The following is a 24,979-nucleotide window of genomic DNA, read 5'->3' on the forward strand; positions in this document are numbered from 1 at the left end:
TGCAGATAAGAGATACTGATGTTGTGTGAGGTGGTTTAAACCACTGTGCCACGAGCCCTGCCACGCTCCACCTTTCCAAAGCTCCCTGTGTAATTCTAACACAACACCAAGGTTGAGAAGCAGGCATCCACTAAGACCTTATCTTCCACGCGCCTGACAACATCCCCTCACTGGTTTTAAAGTGTCAAGTCCAATCAACTGCTGCCAAGCCTAATTCAATGTGATTTGAGGAGAGCCCGGGAGGAATGGAAGGAATTTAGCTTGCTCACGACTGGGAAAGACACACAATTTCACACCCAAGCACACACTTATTGTTCTCATTAATTCTTCTAATAACAAGAACAACCTGGAAACATGTTAGATGTACAGAAACATTCTATTTTTCCCATGAATCCCCAAGATCACCGAACTATAGAAAAGGCTTCCAGGGAAAAAGACAAGCATTCAAGGGCTCAGGCTCCCTCATCATCCATCACTTTAGCCATATCCAGCTCAGAGAACGACCCACCACCGCTCAGCCACACGACACACAGCACCCATGGGAGAAGGGCAGCCGCATGTGCTTCCCAGAACATGCGGGGGACTCTGGAGCCGAAGTCAGCAGGGGCTGTGAGTTACCCTAGAGGCTCAGGGAAAGGTGTGGCAGAACACAACGGAAACCTGGAAACCAACTCCCATACCCTCCGGACTCAGCGTCACCTTCATCATCATCATCATCATCATCATCATCACCATCACAACTTTGCTCAGCACGGCAGACAGAGTGGGCAGATGAGGAAGGCTTTGGAATCGTGGTTTTTAAACTGGGGGGCCGTGTGGCCTCCCCAAGACGGCATCTGGCAGAATCTGGGGGCCCTTGCTGACCACATCCGCAGCGAGGGAGGGATGTGCAAGGAGCATCCAGCAGTCAAGTTCAGGGGGGCATTGTCAGGACAGTCCCCACCCAGTCTCACCTAGGCTGAGACAGCCAGCTAGCAAGCACCTAAGTCCCCACTCCTTCCAGCTACAAAAAAACAGCCAAGCTCCCCCTAGGGACACACGGCACCAGCCAATCGAGGCACTGCTGTTTTGCCAAAGGGGGATGTGTTTTTCCCCCATCGGACAATGCTGCCTCTTTTCTTAAACAGGCCCTTAAACCCCTGTGTGTACACCACCCGCCCCTAGCCGCAGTAACATCTCAGCAAAATACGAACAATCCCATCTCTCTTCAGTTCATCCAGACAACGCTTAGAAACACCTGTGAAGCCCAAACTGCTGTCTGGTGTGGACGGTTCACTCCGCGAGGCCCAGCCCCACGAGGCTGCTGTGGACCAGGAAAGAAAAAAGGGCCTTTAACGGAAGCATTGTGCCACAGATGACTCATTCATCACAGCCCAGTGACGACTCCCCTTGCGTGGCTATGCAGCCTCCAGCCATCAACCCCCAAAGCCGCACTTGGAGGGGGAACCTTCCGGTCTCTGCTCAAAGTCCCTTTCCTAAGAGGAGGCAGGCCTCTGCACAGCCTCGTCTCCCAGCAATGTTGAGGGGAAGCCAGGCTAACTCGGGCCTTCATTGAACAATTTCCCTCATTTTAATATCAGCTGCTTCCCCAGACCTCCCCCTGGGCAGGAGCTGATCTCCCGAAATACACACCTTGGATAAAGCCGGCAAGGAAGGACCACCAGGAACTAGCTGGAGATTCCGGAAACAGCCACACATCAGACACTCAGCCATGGATGTGGCAGAACCGCCCCACGCACACTCTGCACTCCCCTACTTCCTGTCCTGTCTGTCCAGTCCTCTCCGGTTCATCTCTTTTAACGCTATTTTTATGTATGTATTTGAGCAGAGACAGAGCAAGCGAGTCCCCGTCACATCCCAGCCCCATCAGGGCTGACACACCCTGCTGGCTGAACTCCACACACCGTCTCCCTCTGCCCCTCTTAGGGAGGCAAGCAGTGTTCATCAGACGATCACCTAAGACAAAACTAACCCTGCCTTTCCAATAAATACACAACCTTTATTAAAAAAAAAACATAAAAAGTTGGTTCTAGGACTATAGGCTGAATGCAAGTTCAGAGGAGAAAAATGGCATCCCACTGAAACCAGGATGCCTGTCTACCAGCAAGATGTCTGTCATCTTTGATCTCCAGCATCTCGTCCCATCCCTTTCCGCTGTGACAGTCTGACCATGGGGGGCCAGGGAGACCAAGCTGCACACTCCGGGGGGCTTTGACTGTTAAGACCCCCCCCCGAGTGAGTCAGCAGTCACGCACTGCACATACCTTGATGGACAAACTTAATTAACCTCTGTTACTCTGTTCCCACCTACTGTTGTAGATGGAGCCAGTGACCCCGAAACAACACGCCTCCGTCAGAATCTCCACAGCGCTGACACCAAGAGATATAGCCCCATCAGCAGTATCGGGCCAGAAGCGCTGAGAAATAGGGATTATATTCATGTCACACATGAGCTGTCAGAAACATTAGGATACTTTTAGCATAAATCAGTAGTGTGAAGGCTATCTTATGAGGACTGAACATGACAGACTGCCTGCAGGGCAAGGTGAGGCTACTGGGCTGGCGGGCGGGGTGGGGGACGAGGAGGACCCCCCGCCCCACCGCACCTGCCAGTGGCTGGCACGTGCACACACAGGCTTCCCCCAGCCTGGGGTCAGAGATGCAAATACAGGCTGGGGGGTCCCCCCGCTGCTGGGCAGTGTGGACAGGCCCACCCCACTTGGAGGTGCCAAAATGTATAAACACATCCTCAGGGCACAGGGAGGGGCAAACACCTGTTTCTCTACTGTGTGTGCACGCGCGTGCGTGCGTGTGTGTGTGTCACACAGGCAGGCCTGAGGACCAGTGGACTGAGCAATTCTAGAGAACCTCAAGGCTTCCAAGAAGGCATGATGCATGCTGACCCCTGAGGAAGGCCAACCTGCCCTCCCGCAGCAGCCAAGCGGCCCTCCTGCCCCCGGAGCTGGGGGGCTGCGAGCAGGTTGGCATCTCCCTGGGGCCTCTTTACTCACAAAAGAAGGTAAAGAATTCTTGACCGTGTATGGAGGAAATGGACCACAGGACACAAAGTGGCTCTCTGGCCACTCAGCAATGTCTCTCTCACACTCAGACAGGGCATTAGTGGGGAGTTTGGTGTGTCATTCTCTAGACCTGCCACCAAGCTCCTGGACCAAAAGCATCCCCTTTACACACTTTGAACTAGAAGCACCGAAGCAGCGTGCTCTCTGCTGGAAGGAAGACTCCATTCTCTGCCAGTTCCCTGCTGCCCAAAGTATAGCCTGTTGGAAAGGCAGCTCTCCTACCGTTCCCCGTCTGAGACATACACCTAACACCGGAGGGAAGAGGCAGCCAGAGGTTCATTTAGACTCTTCAGACACAATTACAACGACATCTGCATCCTCACCCGGTACTGGTTAACAGCTGTGACTTAGGAACTGGCACGGTGGCCCAGAATGCAAAGCCACTTGTCTTGCCAGCATCCCATGTTTCAAGTCCTGGATGCTCTGCTTCCAGCCCAGCACCTGCTAACGTGCCTGGGAAGGCAGTAGAGGATGAATGGCTCAAGTGTTTGGGCCCCTACATCCACAAGGGAGACCCTGGAGGGAATCCTGGCTCCTGGCTTCAGCCTGGCCCAGCCCTGAATTGCAATGGCTATTTGGGGATGGACTCTCCCCTCCCGTGCCTTCCCCTGCCCTCCCCTCGAGCTCTCCTTGTCTCTATCACTCTATCAAATAAACAAATATTTTAAAATCCCGTGATCTGCCAGAGATACTATGGAAAGGAGACTGACAGGAAAAATTGGTGGAAATTGGCCCCAGTGTGGTAGCCTAGCAGCTAAAGTCTTCATCTTGCATACCCGGCATCCCGTAAGGGTGCCAGTTCTAATCCCTGCAGCCCCAGGCCCAGGGCTGAGAGCGACCTGCCCAGGGAACAGGCAGTAAGAGCCAGGGGCTCTCTGAGAGTTGTGGAAGTCTAATATAGGCAACACGGTTGCAGAGTAGCAGGTAAAGCAACTTATGATGTGGATGCTAGCATCCTATACAGGCACAGGTTCATATCCTAGTTGCCCCATTTCCTATCCCTGGATCCTAGTGTGTGAAAAGCAGCACCCACACGGGCCAGTTGCTGGGTTCCTGCACCCACTCGGGAGTCCCGAATAAGCTCCTGGCTCCTGGCTTCAACCTGGCCCAGCTCTGGCCACTGCAGCCATCTGAAGGAGTGGAACCAGTGGGTGGAAGATCTGTCTCTCCCCCAATCTCTCTGTACCTCTTTCAAATAAGTAAGTATATACTTTAAAAAAGATAATGATAAGCCCCCACTCCAAGTCGATCTGTTTTATTGATCACCAGGCACTGGCAATTTCTAAATAACAATGGTGAGAAAATACACCCACCCTGCCCCACCCTGCCCCGCCCCGCCCTGCCCTGCACAGGCCCATCTTCTGGGGCATTGCAGCCCTCTCCAGGAGCCCACCCTCCAGAGGCCGCAGTGGATGAAGGATGGCCGGTCTCTACTCAAGTGACAAGACCATAGAAACAGGGGCTCCTAAGGAATTCGAGAAATCACTCATTCACGGGCCAGAAAGAAAATAATTTTGTGGCATATTCTCATCTATGTAGCAGCAGGAGGGGAGGGGAGCTGGAGGCTAAAGGGGTCAAAAAAAAAAAAAAATCCCAAACAAACACATCTATTCTAGCAACCAACCCAACCAAAGAGCTGAAGGCTCCCCAAAGCTATGATCGAATTATCTAACTTTAAAGCAGATTGCAGAATCGCCAAACAACTGTAATACTTACTGACTTACACGGTCCTCTTATACCACAGTGGGTCATGAAGTACCAGCCTGGCTAGTAACTGGGCATACAACCCCTTCTGCCTCCAACTCCACCATAACCAGATCCCCTGGGAACACCAGCCCTCTTTCGGGTTCTCCGACTCAGTCCAGACCAACCAGAGCTCACGGAAGAATGGAAACGAACACACAAGGACAAGCCAAGCCTCAGACACCATCTCTCAGAGGCTCCTGACCACCTGAGGCCTGCTGCATCCAGATTTCCCTGACGGTCTCAGCCGGGAAGAGCAAAGAGCCCCTCGGCACGCACGTGCAGGGCCTGCCCCGTTCCTTCCCCACATGTTCTCGGGCAGGGTCGCCCATCCCTCTCTGCAATCCACACCCTGTTAACCAAGGACCTCTCGCACACACTCCCTGTGCAAAGACAGACACCTGCAACTTGGCAGATTTCAGCTTTCCGTGGCCTGTCGTTTCCTGGCACAGAAGATTCTCCTGACCTGTGGACCAGATGGAGGGACCTACTGGGGCTGCATGTGAGGGAGTCCCATGGCCGTCTCTCAGGGATCCTGTTGTCATGGCAACAAACGGATGCTGTGCATCTCACAGACCAGGAAAGGGGTAGGGGAAAGCGCAGCTGGGAGACAGGCACTCGCCAACTTGCCAACTGTGGAATGCCATGCAAGGGCACCGACTACAAAAATCCAGCCAATTGGCAGAATCATCATTTTATGGGGAAAACGTGGAAAGGCAGAGCCTCCATACAAACATCTTTCTGGGGTGGGTGCTGTGGCACAAGGAGTTCAGCTGCCACGCGGGATGCCCACGTCACGTGACACTCTGGGCTCGAGTGCTGTGTTTTCCACACCTGCTCCATCTTCCCACAAGTGCATCCTGGGAGTCAGCCGGTGACAGTCCAAGCACTTGGATTCCTACACCCACATGAGAAAACCGGATGGAGTTCTTGGATCCTAGTTTTTGTCTGGCCGTTGCAAGTACTTGGGAAATGAACCTAGGGGACAGAAGGCTGATCCGTCTCCCCTAAATCTGCCTTTCAAATAAGTGAATAAATCCCTTAAGAAACAGTCCACGTTCTTGCATTGGATGATTTTCGCCTCACTTATCCTGCATTCCTTATTTCCCTGCTGTTAGCTCACCTGAACAACATGCTAGAGACCAATGTGGGACATGCATGTATTACAGGGAACCGGATTCATGTTTCCTTGGAAATGGCTGCTTTCCTAGAAGTTCCCAAAGAAGTAAAATGTCCATTGCAGGCTTCATGAAAGTAGTCGGATGTAAAACAAGTACCCCACCCACATCACTGCTCTAGAGTAGAAAGAAAGGAATCCTTCCCCCCCTCAACAGACAGGCTGCAATTCCCACATAAAAAAATTACTCCTAATCAGTCTGAACAGCTCAAGGCAAAATACCAGATCGCAACTGAACTTTCCTCCTCTGAGAACAGAAATCACCATCAACATGTCCTAGTTAAGTATATTCTCACAAATCCCTCTCCGGATTCTCGCGAACTTTGTCAGTTTTCCCTTCCTGAGAAAAAAGTGAATCACTGTCTGCTGCACGTAATGACGAATAAGCAGCTTGCTGAGAGAAGGGGGGGGACCAGGGCCAGGTAACCTGTCCAAGGCACAGGCCCCTGGCTACGCAAGCCACCGTGGGACTCACCCACTTGTAAAGAAAGAAAAAGAACGAAAAAGAGGGTGGGAGGGCAGGCAGCATGAAAACAAGGCCCCAAGAAGCCACTCCTTAGAGGTCTAGTGGCTAGACGTGCCAAGGGTCCAAAGTCAGGGGCTTTTCTAAGTGCTCTGCCTGGCCCACTGACGCTCAGCCCGCTCAAAGAGGCGCCAAGTACCATCCCGGGAATGCCCACCAGGGGCGCCCTTTGCCAAGCCCCAAGACTCAGATGCCAGAATCCAATTTCTTTTCTGCTTATACTTCAGTAAATACTCAACTCGCTTTCTTGTTCTACATGCAAACAGCAGCCTCCTCACTCCCCACCCGCAGGCCTCAATTCTCAGGTATTTTTTTTTTTTGGTCTGCGTTAAGCAAGGAAGGAATCCCTAGCACACAACAGGTGCCCCAAGCCTGAATAATTTCTTGCAGGATGCATCCTGCCTGGGCGTGTGACCGCCTAGGGCAATTGTTTCATGAGACACCTCACGGTGACACCAAAATAACCCCTAGAAAGAATGAAAAACCGTTTGTGTTGCCATTCTGTGGTTGCAAGGTGAAGTGTAGGCGCCTGAGGACACAGGCGCCCCGCTCCGTCAGGGGGACGGAGACCCGTATTTATTTCTGCTCACTTGCTATGCCTTCTGCCTTGTCAGCCTGGTACAACATGTTTATTTAAGAGAGAATGTTGCTGTGCAGGAGTGCACGAGGCAATAAACAGCTTCTGCAGGCAATTAAATGCAGCAGTGAGACTGAGCTGCTGGACAGTGGAACCAGCCATTCATTGTAAGTTTGGTCCTGCGTCACAAATGTTATTCCTGTTTCACAGCAGGACAGGAATCTATGATTGGGCCACAAATCTCCACAGGTTGCAGACAGATCAGGGGCGATTAAAGCAGCTCTCACCGTGCAGCGCGTTCAGTGGAAGAGCCTGGAACGCTGGCAGAGTAGACAGTTCAACCCTTTCAAAGACATGTTTACTATTCATTTGAAAGGCAGTGCAACAGGAAGAGAGGGGCAGAGAGACACAGAGAGAGATCATCTTCCCTCTTACGGTTCACTCCCCAAATGCAAACGACAGCTGGGGTTAGGCCAGGCAGGCCCAAAGCCAGGAGCTCTACCTGGGTCTCCCAAGTAGGCAGTAGGGAGTCAGGTGTACAGACCAGCCGCCGCTGCATTAAGCGGGAAGCTGGCTCAGAAGTAAAACTGGAGGCAGCACTCAATTCTAGGCACTCCAAAACAGAAGGAATTAGAGCAACAGCTTAACCCGCTGTGCCACCATGTTCTGTGTTGTACCTGCGCGTCGCGAGTGTGCCTAATCCATTGTACTGTTGGTCACATTCACAGAAAAGTGACATGACCATTTCAAAATACCTCCCACACAGGAAGGAGATCTGCCCGTTTTCAGTCCTGACGGCTGAAACTGCTTACCTCAGGGAGGCTTCAGGGTTCGAAGCTCAGCCACCTGCAGGAGCCATGCACTGGCATTTTTCTCGAAGTTTCTTTCCACTTCGGAGCTCCACAACGGAACAAAATCACCCAAGAGTTCCAAGAAGCTCCCCAATGAAAAACAAAGGATTTAGGGAAACATCCTGAACCTTAGAGAAGCAAGGTGACCCTGGTCCCTTTCAAGTCCAGGTACACAGGCACAGTGTTGCGCCTTCCCTGAAGTCCCCATCCCTGGGGGATCCTGGGGGGCAGGCAGCTTCTGTAGCCCTGAGTTTGACGCAGACCCAAAGCTAAACGCATGCTTGGGAGCCAGGCAGGTAAGAGATCCAGGCCTCGCCTTTCACCCCCTGGGACCTGCCCAAGCTGACTCTGGTCTCAACATCCTTGCCTGAGCAGATGGCCAGGGAGGATTAGCTGCTCAGTTAATGCTACCTCTCGTTGCTGACGTCAGTATTATCTATGAAGAATGGGCGTTGGTCACTGTGGCAGAAAGGACCCACTGCTGAACATGTTCTACGACAATCTATCACAGAGAGGGACTGGCCAGGAAGCCAACAGTCTGAAGCCTGGGCCGCTGGGAAAACAGACTCCTACATTAAATGATGCCTCGGGATCTGTCCCGAGGTTCCAGACAACGTAAGCCCCTTTCCTGTGAACTCCAGGGAAGGTGGGAAGCATTTCAACTTCAGGCCCCACACAGGGCTCAGATAACGGAGCCAAGACTTTTCCTCCCATCCCGGCCAGCAGGACACACACTCCCCCCGCGGGGGAACTTCTCCCTGGCACTGTCCATGAAGCAGCCGTCCAGGACCAGGCGACAATGCCACCCCACACAGCCCGTTTCCCCAGGCTGTTCATGGAATCATGCATCTTGTTATCTAGTCCAATAAGAAAACACACGGAAAACATGGCGTTTGGGAGACTCAAGGCTGAAACTCCAATGTGTCCAAGAAGTCAGCCATATCCCTGGAGGATCCCAACATATTGGGGTGACCTGAAATATTAACAACTTCCCCACGGCTAGAACAAAGCAGGGGCCAAACGGCAGAGAACTGTTCGAGAGGACATTTTCAGTTCTTATTTTCTGAAAAAACGCCTTAACAAGGTCCAAGACTTCTAGGAGACATCGCACTCAGCGACAATAATTGTCAGTGGCAGGGAACAGGGTGGAGGGGCGTGGGGAGATGTTGGCTCAAGCAGACAGACTCATTGAGACACATGAGCTCTGGAGGCCTAAGTACCAGTGCGGTGACTAAAGAAAACAAGAATGCATTATGCCCTAGGGACTCGCTAGACAGCAGACATCGAATGTTCCCAGAAACCACGTGTGACATCACGCAGGTGTCATCAGTTCACGGTATGATGTGTGTGTGTCAAATCCTCACACTGAGCACTTAGCTACGTATAAATTTAATTTCTCAATCACAACTCGAAAAAGCTGGGGGAAAAAAAGAAGAAAGAACGTCCAATCATCAAAGAAGCGCACTGAATTCCCTCTTCTACACGCTGGTGTTGCACAGCTTTGGGAACCAGATGCCCGCTGAGAAAGCCGGGGCACATTTAGATCAGCCATGGCCCTAACACCTCCCAGGGGGAAGGGACGTGGGCAGGTAGAGCCTGACCCCTCACTGTATACACCCCATAAAACACACGGATCCGTGGGAATCCGTCCTCTTGAATGCCTTTTGTGCCGGAATCTGTTGCTCATATACTGGTCTGATGGAAATGGTTACAATCAAGAAACACAACAGCTCTAGAAAAACACTCCTTTCTTGGGAAAGCAGTGTTTCGTGTCACTCCAAACGCTAACAGCTTCCAATTGTATATGTCAAAAAAAATATGCACAGATCAACCTCCACTCCTGGCAAATGGTGCCAGCCGCCCTTTTCATCTCCTTCACATGACCATAAAGATTCTGCTACATTTCCCACCAGGATGCAAATTCATCATCAAGATCACTGCTATTAGAAGGCTGCATTTTCTACACAGCATTTTCTACACTGCTCAACAAAAGTGATGGACAATGGGGGAGGCAGTCAGACCTCATCAAGTCAGCCACTTGTCAACCTGACACTGGCCAGCTGGGTACTTGTGCACAGTGACACTGAAAAAAAAAAAGAAAAAGAGTCAAACTGGAAGACAAAATCAAAATATGTGCATATAACTTGCCAACTCCTTGTGGCCAACCCTTGGGGTTGAAATGGCGCAACTGGCAGAGCCAAAAAATGATCTGCGTATGTTGGACACGGTGCCTAGGTGTGTGTTGAACTGGGCATGATGTGTGTGCACCTGTAAATCCATGTGCGTTGTGTCTCGTAAGCACACGTGCACAAGCGCCTAGTGTGGTTCTCACACACACGTGCACTCGGGTAGGAGCATCCTACCTGCCACTGGTTTCCAGGCTGGCCAGGCACGTAAGGCGCAGGGAGGCTCCGGAGGGTGTTCTTCACTGGGGATCCCCCCAGAGCACTGCCCATCTCCCCAGGAGAAGACTCAGCAGCCAGAGCCATGGAGTACTGCGGGTAGTTGTACAGGTTGTTGTAGTACGGGAACAGAGACGGCTGGTAAAAGCTGCTGTAGTAGGTGGAGTCCGGAACCAGGTCAGGTGTGTTCTCCACGTGCCCTCTGCTGGTGACAGCAGGAATATCCTGGATGACCATCCGCCCCTCTACAAAAGGAAAAAAGAGAAAGAAGACAACAACGATATTAACTTGAGGCTAAGAGGTCTTCCCCTACCTTCCTGCTGAAGGTCTGCAGAGCATGGTACCTGACTAGGCAGGAGACAAAACTGCTTGCTGTGCGTTGTGGCCAAAATAAGGATGGGTTTCCAAGGCTGGCTGTCTCCGGTGACTGGGCTTAAAGACTCACACTGGTATCTAGCTATCCGTCAACAGAGGGACCCATCTATATGAAAGGAAGAGGGACAGAGATCCTCCAGCCATGGTTGGTTCACTCCCCAAATGGCCGCAGCAGCCAGAGCTGCACGAGCCAGGAACTCTACCCAGTCTCCCAAGAACTTTGGGCTATCATCTGCTGTTTTTCCAGGAACATTATCACAAGTGGAGCAGCCGGGACCCGAACTGGTGGTGATGAAGGAGCGCTGGCATTTTACGGGATGGCTTGCCTGCCGCACACCACAAGGTTGGCCCCAGATATTGATTACTTCTGCTAAAAACCTAAAAACTACTCAGAGGCTATTTTAACCAGAAAGAAGCTTAGAACTATAACTTCTTTCCGGAAATGTCTATTTCTGTGTCAAGAAACTGGAGCTCAAATCCAGTTAACCCGCTGCACGCTCTTAGATGACAATAACTATACACATTTGAGGGGTGGGCATGGGTCACAGCAGTTAAGTCACTGCTTGGGACACTGGCACCTGACATCAGAGTGTTGGGGTTCAAGTCCCAGGGTGTTAAGGCTGTTGTGAGCAGTACAACAGGTGTGTGTCCGAACGTCAAAGGAAGATGTTAAGTGCTTAAGCAAACAGTATTTCCTTAACTTGCTTCTAGAGCAGACACTGTATCCTTAAGAAGTCTCAACATGGCTCTGTCCAGGGGTAGATGAAGCTCTCTCAAAGTTCACTAACGATTTGGGGTTTTATACACCATTCAGTCACCATTACTGGGAGACTGCGCGGCAATAAAATGTTATTTACAAACAGAGGCAGAGGGATGATTTAGCTCAGAGACTAACCAGTGATCCCCAGGGGTAGTCTTTAAACCCATGTGAATTCCACACATCACCCATCCAATGGGCACTTATCAAACCAGTGCCTCCAATGGCTGCAAGGCACCATCCTGCCCTCAGGGAGCCTACGGGTGAGAGATGCTGGGATGAAATGCTTAATACACCCTTCGGATGTATTAAGCAGAGTAAGGCCAGATCTGCAGCTTAGGATACAAGCAAGAAGACCTTTGCAGGGGGAAAAATGTACTTGAGCGGCACCTTCAAAGAGGAGTGGGAAAGAGATGAAAAATAAGTGGAAAAAAAATGAGAAAGGAGAGGACCCAGAGGCGTGGCCTAGCGGCTAAAGTCCTCGCCTTGAACGCCCCGGGATCCCATATGGGCGCCGGTTCTGATCCCGGTGGCTCCACTTCCCATCCAGCTCCCTGCTTGTGGCCTGGGAAAGCAGTCGAGGACGGCCCAAAGCTTTGGGACCCTGTACCCACGTGGGAGACCTGGAAGAGGTTCCAGGTTCCTGGCTCCGGATCGGTGCAGGGCCGGCCGTTGCGGCTCACTGGGGGGAGTGAATCATCGGATGGAAGATCTTCCTCTCTGTCTCTCCTCCTCTCTGTATATCTGACTTTGTAACAAAAATCAATAAATCTTTAAAGAGAAAAGAGGATAAGGAATGGAAAGGGGGGAGCAAGTTTGGAGTGATGGGTGAGGCAGGCAGGGGAGCCAAGGGCCCGCTGGGCTGGAGTCGTCAGTCCGTTGGCTGGCTGGGCTGTGGGATCCAGCGGCCCCGCTGAGGACTTCTCAGGCAAGGGGTTGCACCATCACGGAGGCTGCCTGGGGAGAGGCACCTCACGGGAATACACCTGCAGAGCCAGGTGCAGAGCTGCCCCGGCGGTTGCGGAGACCTGAGACGCCTGCGGTGGATCGCAGGCACACGGGTGGGATGCAACCCATCAGAACAGAGCTGGGTGCGGCCAGGGGGAGGGGCCGGGAGGTTCTGTTATCAGAGGAACAGGAGCCAAGGCCAGGCTCTTGAAGAACAGGGGACACACTGTCTCAGCCGCCCCAGGCAGGGCTAAAAGATCGAAAACTCGGTCCCGGGCGAGACCACCACCAAGACGTTCTTTGGGACCTGGTGGCTTCGGTGAGGTACATGAGGAAAAAAGCAGAAGACGGGGGGTGGGGGGGCAGGAAAAATCCAGCTAGCCGGCCCCTGCCTGCAAGCTCCCCCAGTGTCCCTGGGTCAAAGGGGTCAAGCCATTACACGTTGCAAGCAGTTTTAACAGGAGCTTAAAAACAGGAGCTCCAGGGCAACCTTGCTAGTCGGTAGTGTAGCATGCAAGGAAGAAGTGAAAATGCATAGGGGAGGACCCGGCTCAAGTCCCAGCACTAGGAAGCTTGGTTGAGATTTGCCACGCGCCACACGTCCCATTTGCACAGTCTCTCCTGAGAGAACACCAAGTTCACTACCAGGCTCTGCCAAGCTCCTGCCAAGCCACGACTTCTCATTGGTTCTTCTCTGCCCAGCTAGGAACATGAGACAGCCATGTCATTGCCCCCCAGCCCCAACTCTGTCTGAAGCCAGCACACTACCTCTGGCCTCCCCCCAACTTGCCCACTGTTATTTTCATTCTATTTGAAATTGACAGAAATCTATCTTGGGTCATTCCTCAAGTGCCTGGCAAAAGCTGGGAGTCTGGAACTCAGGCCAAGCCTCCCCTGTGGGTGACAGGGACCATTCGAGCCATCCCCTGCTGCCTCCTGGGCTGTCCCTATGAACCAGATCAGGAACAAATGTGGGCATCCCAGTCAGGGTCTTAATACCTCACCCCATCTTTTAAAAATCTATGTGGTGGCATGAGTCATGGTTTTCAGTACCTAACCATTTTCTATGTCAGTATCTTTCTTCTTTTTATAGACAAATGCAGTACAAAAAATGGTATCACATGGATATCTAAATCGCAGATACCCTAACACCCAGTCATAAGCTCAATAGTTCATTCCTATTAATCTCCTGATATATAGGATGGCACATTAGATGCCTATGCCTGTCCCTGGAGGGGCACAAACAGGATGCCTCTTGGGACCTGACCGTCACGGGCCAGAGCTGTAACGTGCCAGGTTAAGCTGCGCCCGCAGTGCCCGCATCTCATAGGAGCACCAGTTTGAGTCCCAGCGGCTCCACTTGGGACCCAGCTCCCTGCTGATGCGCTCGGGACAGCATGCGAAAATAGCCCTAGTATTTTGTCCTTACCACTCCCATAGGAGACTCAGACAGAGCTGGGAGTCCCTGGCTTCAGCCTCGGCCCGCCCTGGCTGGCTGGTTCAATCACTTGGGGTGTGAACCAGCAGATGGAAGATCTGTCTGTCTCTCTGTATAACTGCTTTTCAAACACATACACACATAAGGATGGATAAATGCATGGATGGAAGGCAGGGAGGGAGGGAGGGGAAGGGGGAGGGAAAGAGGGAGGGGAGACAGCGGAGGGCAAAGACCTAAACAGCAACCCAAGATTGCAGCTCTCCAGGTCACAGCCCCGCACAAGTGGCTGAGTTCTTGCGGCATAACCTGTTCGACCTTTTAATTAGGCCTCAGTTTATCAAGCCACAAAATTATGGCAGTAATAACTTTCAAGGTAACAAGAGAATGACTTCCATAAACTGCGCAGTAAACCTCAAATAAAACATTATGTCAGGTCAAAGTAATGATTTGTTTGGCGACGGCGGCCGGTAATTAGTTAACACCACCCTCACTTTTCCATCTGCCCAGTATTTCCTGCTTTAGATTATCATGAGCCTTAAGAACAAACTGAAATTGATGTTGAAAAAGCTGTGCTTCATAGCAGTATTTGTTTACTTAAAAAAATTTTTTTATTTTTCTTTTTACTGGAAAGTCAGATATACAGAGAGGAAGATCCTCCGTCCGAGGATCTGCAAGCAGCTGCAAAGGTCGGAGATGCTCAATCCAAAGCCAGGAGCCAGGAGCGTCCTCCGGGTCTCACACACAGGTGCAAGGTCCCAAGGCTTTGGGCCGTCCTCGACTGCTTTGCCAGGCCAGGGAGCCAGACTGGAAGTGTGGCTGTGGGGATTAGAAAGGCGCACAGCCTGTGGGGATTAGGAAGGCGAGGCTACCAGGCTAACACACTGGGCTCCACAGCAGTATTTCAATAGTGAAACTTTCTAAGCTTTACCAGAGCAGATGTCTACAAATTTTTACAATCGTAGCAGTAATGAAGTGATTTGAGAAGTCTGTAAAAAACACTGCATCTAGCCCACCAAATCTAAACTTTAAAGCTGCAAATTAAAGTGCTTCGGCACTGTGAGGTCCAGCCTTGTTGCACACATTACTAGGACAGGGAGATTCTCCCAGGTCAGAACCAACACCCGGTGTTAGCCTGGCAAGAACGTGGATGAACAGAGAATGACAGCAAGCGTCAGTTCCCCTGACACCTCTTGCTTAGCTCCAGGGTTGGTTGGAGTGGGTACACTCAGCGTCTGGGAGAGGTTTTCTTCCTGGGGATAGCCTCGGGGATCCAAGGGTCAAGCCAGATCACACAGTGGGACTGGCTGTGCAGGGCGTGGCTGAGTTGGTGATGAGCAAGGGCCTGGCAGAGCTGGGTAGGGTAGGCTGCCCCACAGGTGTGTGGCCAGAGCTGGCCTGAGACGCAGGCCGCAGGCATGCTGCTGCTTGTATGGCTTTCTTTGGCCTCTGACCCTGCTGCCATTTTCCTTCTCTAATGTCACAGCAAAACCGTCTCTCTTCCCTGCCTAGAGTGCCCAGCGGCCAGGGTGGGGGAGTGGGGAACTGGGGACTCACCAGCCGTTATCACATTGAGCCTCAGAGACCTATTAAAGCCAGCTGGGCTGAGCTCAGACCCAGAGGGAAACACTGGATGTCAATAAAGTTGAGTTTTGACAGCTCAAAAAAAAAAAAAATTCTGGACACCCCGCAGGTGGGGTTCGAACTCTGCATTTTAATGAGCTCTCAGGAAATTCTGATATGTGCTGAAGGTTGATACCTGTCAACTTAAAGATTGAAAGCAGCTGCTGTAGAGACCTGGAACCCAGCCCACCCTGGGATCGCGCTGCAGGGCTAGCCTGCCTGCAGAGACCGTGCAGGAATGCAGCCCCCTGTGGGACACACCTGAGCTCTCCCCAGCTCTGGCAGCGCTCAGACCGCAAGCCGTGCACTGGCTCCTTCCCACAGCAAGCGTCCAGGCGGGCCTCACTGCATTCTAACCACGAGCTCTGGTCTTCCATGCAGGTGCTTATTCTGCTTCACAAATACGGACTAAGCGCCTACTATCTGCAGGTACTTGGTTGGCTGATCCTTACGAGGCTTCTAGACCATTCGGAGAAGCGGGAAATAAAAAAATCCACTTCCTCCCAGTCTTAACTTTGTGTATCTGCACTGAGCTCATCAGCAGCCAGGCAACAACTTTACATCAGATGATGTCCTTGTCAAAAAGGGAGCCCTGCAAAGGGTTCCTTCCTTCTTAAGAATTTCTAGGGATCGGCGCGGTAGCCTAGCAGCTGAAGTCCTCGTCTTGCATGCTCCAGAATCCTATACGGGTGCTGCTGGTTCTACCCCGGCAGCCCCACTTCCCATCCAGCTCCCGGCTTGCGGCCCGGGAAAGCAGTGGAGGATGGCCCAAAGCCTGGGGACCCTGCACCTGCGAGGGAGACCTGGAAGAAGCTCCTGGCTCCTGGTTTTGGATCAGCTCAGCTCCAGCCGTTGCAGCCACTTGGGGAGTGAATCAACGTCGAAAGATCTTCCTCTCTGTATATCTGACTTTCCCATAAAAATTAAACAAATTTTTTTAAAAAAAAAAAGAATTTCTAATCCACTTTGGAGGATGAGGTGCAGGTAGACACGCACAGAGCAATCACCTAGCACCTCACAGAATGTCATCAAAGATTCCACGCAGCGAGGTGGCAGCAAAGGCCCCCAGGAATGCCAAGAGCCAGGACGGGTTACTGAGAGAGCTGGCGAGCAAATACTAATAAGAACAAGACGTGTTCCCAGACAGGGACCAGACAGGCCTGGCTGGAGTACAGCATTCGCATGCAGGGACAAGTCAGATCGGGTTGGGACGTTCCTATGTAGGCCCCAAAGTCTGTCTCCTACCCAGAAATCAATGACAGCTGGAAGAGCTAGAGAGTGACATGAAATGCTCAGGAAATTCATGACCAACCCGGAGCAGCACTGTGGTGTGGCAAGCCGAGCCACTGCCCGCAATGCCACATCCCACATGGGCAGCAGTGTGAGTCCCAGCTGCTTCGCTACCGGTCCAGCTCCCTGCTAATGCGCGTGGGCTGCTGGCAGCGCCAGAGCTCGCAGGGGTCACCTGCAGACGCCTCAGCCCCTTACTCTAGCGCTCACATCAGGGCTCCGGCAGGTGCCTTCTGAAGGCACGAGCAGCTCTCACAGCCCCTCGGCTACTTCTTTTTTGCACTAACATATGCAGCGTGAAATATGATTCACGTCTCCGCGAGATCGATACCCACACATGACAAACACCCTTATTGATCTCTGAGTGTTATATGCCGCTCCCCGACCCACGGTACACTCACAGTAGTTAACTACTAATTCGTCCTCAGGTGGCTCAAGCCCTCACCCCTCGCTCCCCAAGCGGCCCCAGGGTCATGATCTGTACAACCACTGTTCCGTGAGCCCTTTCCAGTCAGACTCCCTTCCATGACAAAAGCAAACTCGGGTTTCCCACATGAAGAAGGTTGCCAAATGAAAGCCGCGTGTGCCGTGATGAACCAGGAGGCTATCCTATGCTCACGGGTTGGCTCTGTAAGCCCCGCCCAGCACACCACCCGTCCTGCGTCGCTTTCCAGATGCGTGTCACCAAAAGGGCCAGCCATCCACCTGCAAGTTCAAGATCTCAGAATAACCGATCAGCAACCAGCACAGTATGCTTACTACCAAGGGCACAGGGATTCTCCCCCACCCCCTTGTTTTTCTTTTTCAAAAAATGAATGTAAGGAATAACACTACACCACCTGCTGATCTTTTCGTGGGGTCTGGGGAGTGACACTGGGTGCCCCTCATGGCAGAGGAAGCTGGCTCAGGGCCCTGCTCCTAGCATGCTCGGGGGCAGCCGAGGGTCCCAAAGAATCGGTTCCTGCCATGTCCCATCTTTAGGGCAACTGAGCAGCTCAGGACTCTGTCCCTACGAAGAAGGGAAGTTAAGCTACCTCATAGGAGACAAGTCATTCAGTGAGCGCCCTGGGACTCTCTGGGACCCAACCAGCCCAAGAAGGAAAGGTCGCGCCTCTGGACCAAGGGAGTGGCCTGGATTTCCAAGTTCACCCAGAGCTGACCCAGGGAGACCCCAGGAAGGCAGGACACACCACTCTACTGCCCCCGGGAGGAAAACACCTCATGTTCAACGCAGAAACTTCAGCACACCTACTGTGCGCAAGGCACACACTGAAATCAAGCTCAATGCAGGATCCTCTCCTGAGCACCTAATATGAGCCAGGCCACTTGTCTGGCACCTCTGAAAACTAATCCCTGATCCCACAGAGCTCCTTAGAAAGAAAAAGAGTCCAAAACAAACACGCAAAAGGATAGGTGGTCCAAAGCCATGAGCAAACGGAAAATGGGTGTAGGGGACAGCTGGGTCCCTGCTTTTGAGGTCCTAGCTGTGCTGTGGGCCACTCGCCATGCCACCCTCGTCCCAGACACGGCCTGTGGGAGAGGTCTGAGTGGTGGCTGTGGCCTTTGAACACGGTTTGCTCCTGGAGGAATGAGTCTGTTCTGCCTAGGGCAAGACTGCATAACAAAGGGAATCCAAAGGTGGCTTTTGTGGACGGAGCTGACTTGGCTCACCGGGAGGTGGGGTGTCCCACAGTCCTTCCAATGGTAAGGGCGTTGCCTAAAGAAACAGGTTGAGCAAAACCGTATCAAAACAGTCCATCAGGGAGACAGGGCCAGGTAAAAAGCTAAGGCCTGCTGTTAGATTTGAAAGAGGGCTGTGCTGAGACCACCACGAAGCCAGGGTCCCATGGGGTGTACAGCCCCACCTCAAGGAGTTTACACTTCCTTGCAAGCAACCAGAACAGATTTTGGGAGGTGGGTGGGAGGAGAGAGAGCTAAAGGGGGAACAGGATGGGTAGCCCAAGTTTGGGGGGCGCCCAAAGCGTGGGCTCTCTGGTCCTCCCCGAGGGACAACCTCCCTGGGCCTGGCCAGTCTGGCAGGGCAGAGACAAGCCCCACAGCACGCTGATGCTGACGGAAGCCCCACTCCTGTTCCCTCTGCCGACACCAGGATGCCTGGCCACACCCTCCCAACGCAAACTGTTCATACTAGAACAAGAGTCAGATCTGAGGCACTCACTGTTTCTCCCCTCATAAAACTAAGTTGAGTCTTTGCTCACACCAACTCAGAGGTCCCTTGCACAAGCAGAAGGCAGACCGAGGCAGCCTGGGACGCCAGGGACACCCTGAGTGAATACAGAGGGTGTCAGATACAGAGCTTCACAGACACAGAACTCCACATCTGGGCTGACCCTGCCGGGCTAGAAACCCAATCAAGATACAGCAGGCAGATTTTGCAGAGGGAAAAGCAGAGATGGAGGCCAGAGCTGAGCTGATCAGAAGTCAGGAGCCAGGAGTTTCCGGGTCTCCCACATGGGAGCAGGGGCCATCCCCCACTGCTTTCCCAGGTCGTAAGCAAAGAGCTGGATCAGAAATGGAGCAGCCGGGACATGAACCGGTGCCCATGTAGGATGCTGGTGCCACCAGGTAGAGGATTAGTTTGCTACACTACTGAGTCCCGGTCCCTTCAATGCCTACCCAGCTCCTTCCTAATGGATCTAGGAAAGCAGCAGCAGGTGAACCAAGTGCTGGGGACCCTGTCACCTGGGTGGGAGACCCAGATGGAACTGCAAGCTCCCGACTGGGCCTAACGCAGCTCCCGCAGCCACTTGGGGAGTGAACCACAGGATAACAATCTCTCGCCTGCTCTATAACACTGCCTCTTTCAAATAAATCTTAAAAGCATGTGTTTTTTGTTTTTTTCATTTATGTCAGTTTTGCTCAAGATGTTCTTGAAGAAGCTGGGAGAAAACCCCAGCAATTTGATTAAATCTCTATCTTGGAGCACACAGCCTTTTTCACACTGTGTGAGTCCAAGGGAAGAAGGGCTCACTCAGAAAGCCATGCCACACGCCCGCCCAAGCCGTCCGTGGCAGCTTTGGCAAAGGCACGCGGGCAGTGGAAGGAGTAGCTCCACTCACTGTTCTTTTGTGTTCAGAAGAACAGCCCATCTTGGAAGGCAAACTGGGGACTGAGGCTGGGATAGCTGTGGCATATTTTCTTGCAAATGAACAAGATGATGAGGCTGTGACATCACAGGAAGCAACGCAACTTGAGAGCCTTCCGGTCATAATCAGCATCACTTAAAGGGGAAAAACATGGAGTTGGCTTCCACACATCAATTAAGACTCGGCTAAGTTTGGGTCTTGTATTAATGCATAGTCACAACCGTCTAAGTAGGCTAATAAAACACCCCCTCCCTTTCCAACTCTTTTTCTATATGAAGTTTATTTTTTTTCTTGCATTTTAATCACGGCCGCCATGAGTCGCAGCTAGCACAAACCCACATGCAGCTTACCAAGCCACGCACATGCTAGATTTACAAACATGTGAAGCAAGGCCATTCTCCTCACTCATTATTAGTATTTTTTTTTACTTGCAAAAGATAAATGTTTGAGGTAACAGATAAGCCAGTCACCCTGGTCTGACGCATCCATGCATTAGATCATCACACTTTATGTCATACAATATGTAGTTATGCACATTCAAAACAAAAAGAATTGCCAACACCCAGAAGGAAAAATATAGCGATTTTCACTAAAGTACACCACTTGCATCAATAAGTAACGGGTTATCTTAAAAAAAAAATTTTCTTTTTCAATTTTAGTTCCTGGGAGATGATCCACAGATAAAACTCACATAAACAATAGCTCTTGGGGCCAGAGCCTTATTGTAGAGGACTAAGCCTATAATACTGGCATCTTTGACCAGTGCTGGTTGGAGTCCCATGTCAGGCTTTTGCAAAATGAACACCTCTCTCCCTTCCTTCCTCTGTAGCTCTGCCTTTCAAAAACATAGATAAATAAATATCTTTTTTTTTAGAAAGTCACCAAAAAATTCACATGACCCTAAAGGGATCCACAACTAAAAAAGTTTGATATTGGTCTGTCTTGTGGGCTCGTGTCTGCACAGGAGCACTGGGACCCAGTGTCTGATTCAAAGCTGCCTGCCTCAACCACAGGCACGTGAAACTGTCAGCAATGAAGTTTCTGGGCCCCTTCGGTTTTACCTGCAAGCCCAAATTGTTTCCTCCAAAAAGCAGGCTCTGGTGTCTGTCTCCCCAGTACCATCCGGCAGCAAGACGTCCAACTGACAGCTCACTACTTAAACTGCTGCAGCAGATGGGACACCTGTCGCCTTATGCCCCCTTGGAAACCCAGGTGGCCTCTGCGTGCCTCAGTGGAGCATGCTGATTCTGTCAGCTGAGGGCGATGTGCAAGAATACGCATCAGGTACCCGCACAACAGAGGGCTAACAAGGGACAGCGCCAAGCTCTCCTTACTCCAAAGGCTCTCATCCTTGGGGTGCCACTGGAGGCGGGGCTGTGCACGGCCCTGTGCTCCCAGCCGGCTCTGAGGTCAACTCAGAGTAGCCTTGAGTGCAGTTGGCGTGATACAACTCCCTAAAGTAATAATCAGGAGGCACAGAACAGTGTGTTTCTCCCACCAGGCAATCAGGCTGGGGCTATTTTAAATGTCAACTGCAAACCAGGGCCAGGAAAGCAACCACTGCTCACCCCCCAAAGGCACAGCTTGGGGAGGGGAGGGGATGGAAACCACCTGCACTTAAAAGACCCCATCCCCCCAGGCGCAGTACTGCAGCCCAACCCTTCCCCATCTCCTCTTTGATTTAACTCTGCAGGTGAGAAGGGCAGCCAGGAACCTTTCCCTTCAGGAAGACCACGCTGGCATTTCAGGAGGGTGGGAGTGGCAAAGGAGGGTGCTGCGGCCATGGGGCTGAACTTTTCGCTTGCTATAAAGTTAATGTGCTATTCAGTGTTCATTGCAGCTGAGACTGTGGGGCGCTGGGTTTTCTGCCACCCCCGGAAGGCCATTATCTGTAATTGCCCATTACCATGCGTAATTATTTCTCCAAGCTTGGTCTGTGACCTCCAGGGCTGCACTTAACACCCGCCAGCTCCTTCTCCCAACATGGGCCAGGAAGCTTTCCACGACCTTGCAGAACTTCCCTGGGACAGCCACAGCTGGCAGTCTATCAGCAGGCCGGGGGTTCTGCGGACTTCCACTTGGACTTGGAGCCTCACCTCTGCTCTAAGAAAGAGGATATAAAACACAGCCTGCTCTCCCTTGTGTGGGAGCCGGGGACCAAACGGAATTATCTGGAGTCCCACGGCCTCCCTTGTCTTTGGTTTGGCTGCGTAATTGCGTCACGCTAAAACACTACAATGGAGAAGAGCTGGAAATAGAACAGTGAAACTTTAAATCTTAAATCCAATATATACTCTCCCACATGTATGTGTATTTTAGTGGGAAGAGAAATTATGTTGAAATTAGATTAAAAACAGACAGAAGGATTCCCTGTGGGTTTAAAACATTGGTTCTAGAACCATCTAGTGCCATATCCGGAAGTGTAGTCTATAGATTTTGTAGGCTTCCCCTACCCCAGTATTTATTTATTTGTTTGAGAGGCAGAATTAGAGAGCAAGACACATCTTCCATTCACTGGTCCATCTGCCAAGCAGTCCGGGCTGAGTCAGGCCACACCAGGAGCCACGTGGGTCTCCTACGTGGGTGTGCCACCCTCTGCTGCTTCTCTAGTTTCATTAGCAGGCAGCTGGACTGGAAGCAGAGCACCTGGGACTCCAACAAGCGCACACAAGGGATGCCAGACTCAGGCAGCAGGTTAACGCACCAAGCCACAACACTCCCCTCTTGAACATTTAAATCTTGCAGGGTTTGCAACATTGGGAGTGGGGAAGAACACAAAGGGGGGTTGTGACCACTGGCTAGACATGTGGGCACAGAATGCTCACCCCCAATCTTGCCCACCATCACCTCCTTCAGGGGCCCCACTGTGCCGTGGAGCGGGAGGCACACCTGCTTGGACAAAACACGAAGAGTTCACCCTGCTAGCAAGAGGGTCACTCTATTTCAGCACGGCTCCTCCTGATGGCTTAATTTTCTATCTTCCCTTCCTTTGGAATAAAGGAAATCAGAGGTTAGATGAGGTTAATTCTGCAAATAAAAACACAGCCATCTTTTCAAAGTCACAACAATTCGGTCTAGTCGCTTTTCACAGGAGGTGACCACAGGAAAGTCCCGGAAGCAGTATGACCACTGGGGTCAGACAGCAGGACACGGCTGAGCCTGCTTCTGCCAGCCCCATCTACCACAGCACTGAGCCACTCAAGGCAAGGGAGCTGTGGAGATGCGGTCGGGGAGCCCTACCGGGTACTCAGCAAGACACCTGCCGCTACCAGCGGAGTTGGGCCTGCAGGACTGCGGACTGTTCAGTCATGCAGGTGAGCAAGCAGACGAGAGACGCATGGCACAAGCTCTCTGTCCAGCCAACAACCAGTCACAGCCCTGTCCCCCTGAGAGCTCTGGGATTTGCAGATCACTTCACACCTGCCACGCTCAGCAAGTTCTCCTGGGGCCAGCACTTGGGCACAGCTGGTAGAGGCACCGCCTACCACGCCAGGACCACGCCAGTAGTGCTTTATGTCTTGCATGCTCCATTTCCAAATTCAGCTCCTGATTAATGGCTTGGGAAGCAGCAGCAGATGGCTCAAGTGACTGAGTTCCTGGGGTCTGGCTTTAACCTGGCCCAGGGCTGCTGGTTGTTGCAGCTGTCTGGGGAATGAGCCAGCAGATGGAAGATCTCTCTCTTCTGATTTTCAAAATCAAAAGAGAGACAGAGAAAGAGAGGGGGAGAGAGAGAGAGAGAGAGAGAGAGAGAGAGAGAGAGAGAGAGAAAGCTCCCCCAAAACCACAAATGTCAAGAACTACTATGATAACTTTCAAAATAGTTCTAGGACCTACAAACACCCTGGGAGGAAGGATGGGGTAACAACCTGTGGGAGCAGAGGACTAGAACTCCAAAGCCAGCAGGCAGCAGGGCACTCATTGGATGAGACACCCAGGCCCTACATCAGACAGCCTGGGTTCAAATCCCAGCTCAGCCATCTATTCCAGTTGCTGGAGACAGCAATGGTGGCTCCAGGGGTTAGACCTCAGCTACCCCCACAGGATGCCCTATTCCTGGTTCATCTCCCACCCCACCTCCTCCAGCTGCTGTGAGCATCTGGGGAGTGAAGAAGAGCTCTGTCTCTTGAACAAAAAAAATCTGAAAAGAAACCAAGCCATCAGGCACAGCAGGCATGAAGGAAGCCCTGTGTTGCCAAGGCGAGTACCAGGTCTGGGCAGAATGTGGTATCTGTCGCCGTAGGCAGCAGCTTCTCCCAGGCTTCTCAAGGTTTATTCCAGACCCAGAAACAATTACTTGCTTGAAGTACAAGAGAACAGAGAGGACTTTTTTTGTCTTGTTCTGTTTTCAGAATGAACAATGACACAAGGGTCATTATTTGTACAATAAGAAAGCACACACTCCAATAAATAACACAGGTTTGAAGATGAAGTTTTTTTTTTTCTTCTTCAAGAGGTTTCTAAAATGTAAGGTTAATGGGAAAGTTCAGAAATGGGAGATAGGACGGCCGGGACATGAAACTAGCAAGAACAGTTCCTCTTCTACCCACAGAGGGATGTGGCTGAAACCCAACGAAGAAAACGCATTCCAGGGCTAGAGCTGTGGTGCAACGGATTAAGCCACTGCCTGCTGCGCTGGCACCTTCTGAGGGCACCAGTTCAAGTCTCGGCTGCTCCACTTCCACTCCAGCTCCCTGCTCACGAGCCTGGGAAAGCAGCAGTAGATGGTTCACTTACTTGGGTCCTTCTACTCATGGCTCTTTCCTGGCCCAGGCCTGGCCATTGCAACTATTTGAGGAGTCAACCAGCAGATGGAAGAACTCTATCTCTTTGTCTCCAACTCCGCCTTTCAAATAGATAAATCTTTATAAAAAGAAAAGGAATCCGTCAAGATTCAAAGGAAGGAGTGCCACTGTGCCACCCATTCCCCTTAGGCGCTATGGCCCCTTTGGTCATGGCAGCTAGGAATTTCCACTCTGGTGCCCCTGTGAGCAGGAACATCCGATTTACCACACTCCCTATAGGAACTCAGCCTGTGTGCTTTAAAAAAAAAAAAAAAGAAGGAACTATAAAAATACTCTGAAAGGTGCAGCA

At 51.7% G+C, this 24,979-nt stretch overlaps 1 protein-coding gene across 1 annotated transcript in view; it reads right to left on the bottom strand.

Annotated features, from left to right (window-relative positions):
* Window positions 1-24,979, bottom strand: part of DMRT1 (doublesex and mab-3 related transcription factor 1) — a 189,234-nt gene that overhangs the window by 145,867 nt on the left and 18,388 nt on the right. Inside the window, exon 3 of the mRNA XM_058657308.1 lies at window positions 10,315-10,598. Coding sequence (XP_058513291.1) covers window positions 10,315-10,598 — 284 coding nt within the window. The remainder of the gene's footprint in view (window positions 1-10,314; window positions 10,599-24,979) is intronic.

Source organism: Ochotona princeps, chromosome 31 (assembly GCF_030435755.1).
Source record: "Ochotona princeps isolate mOchPri1 chromosome 31, mOchPri1.hap1, whole genome shotgun sequence".
NCBI classification, from domain to species: Eukaryota; Metazoa; Chordata; class Mammalia; order Lagomorpha; family Ochotonidae; genus Ochotona; species Ochotona princeps.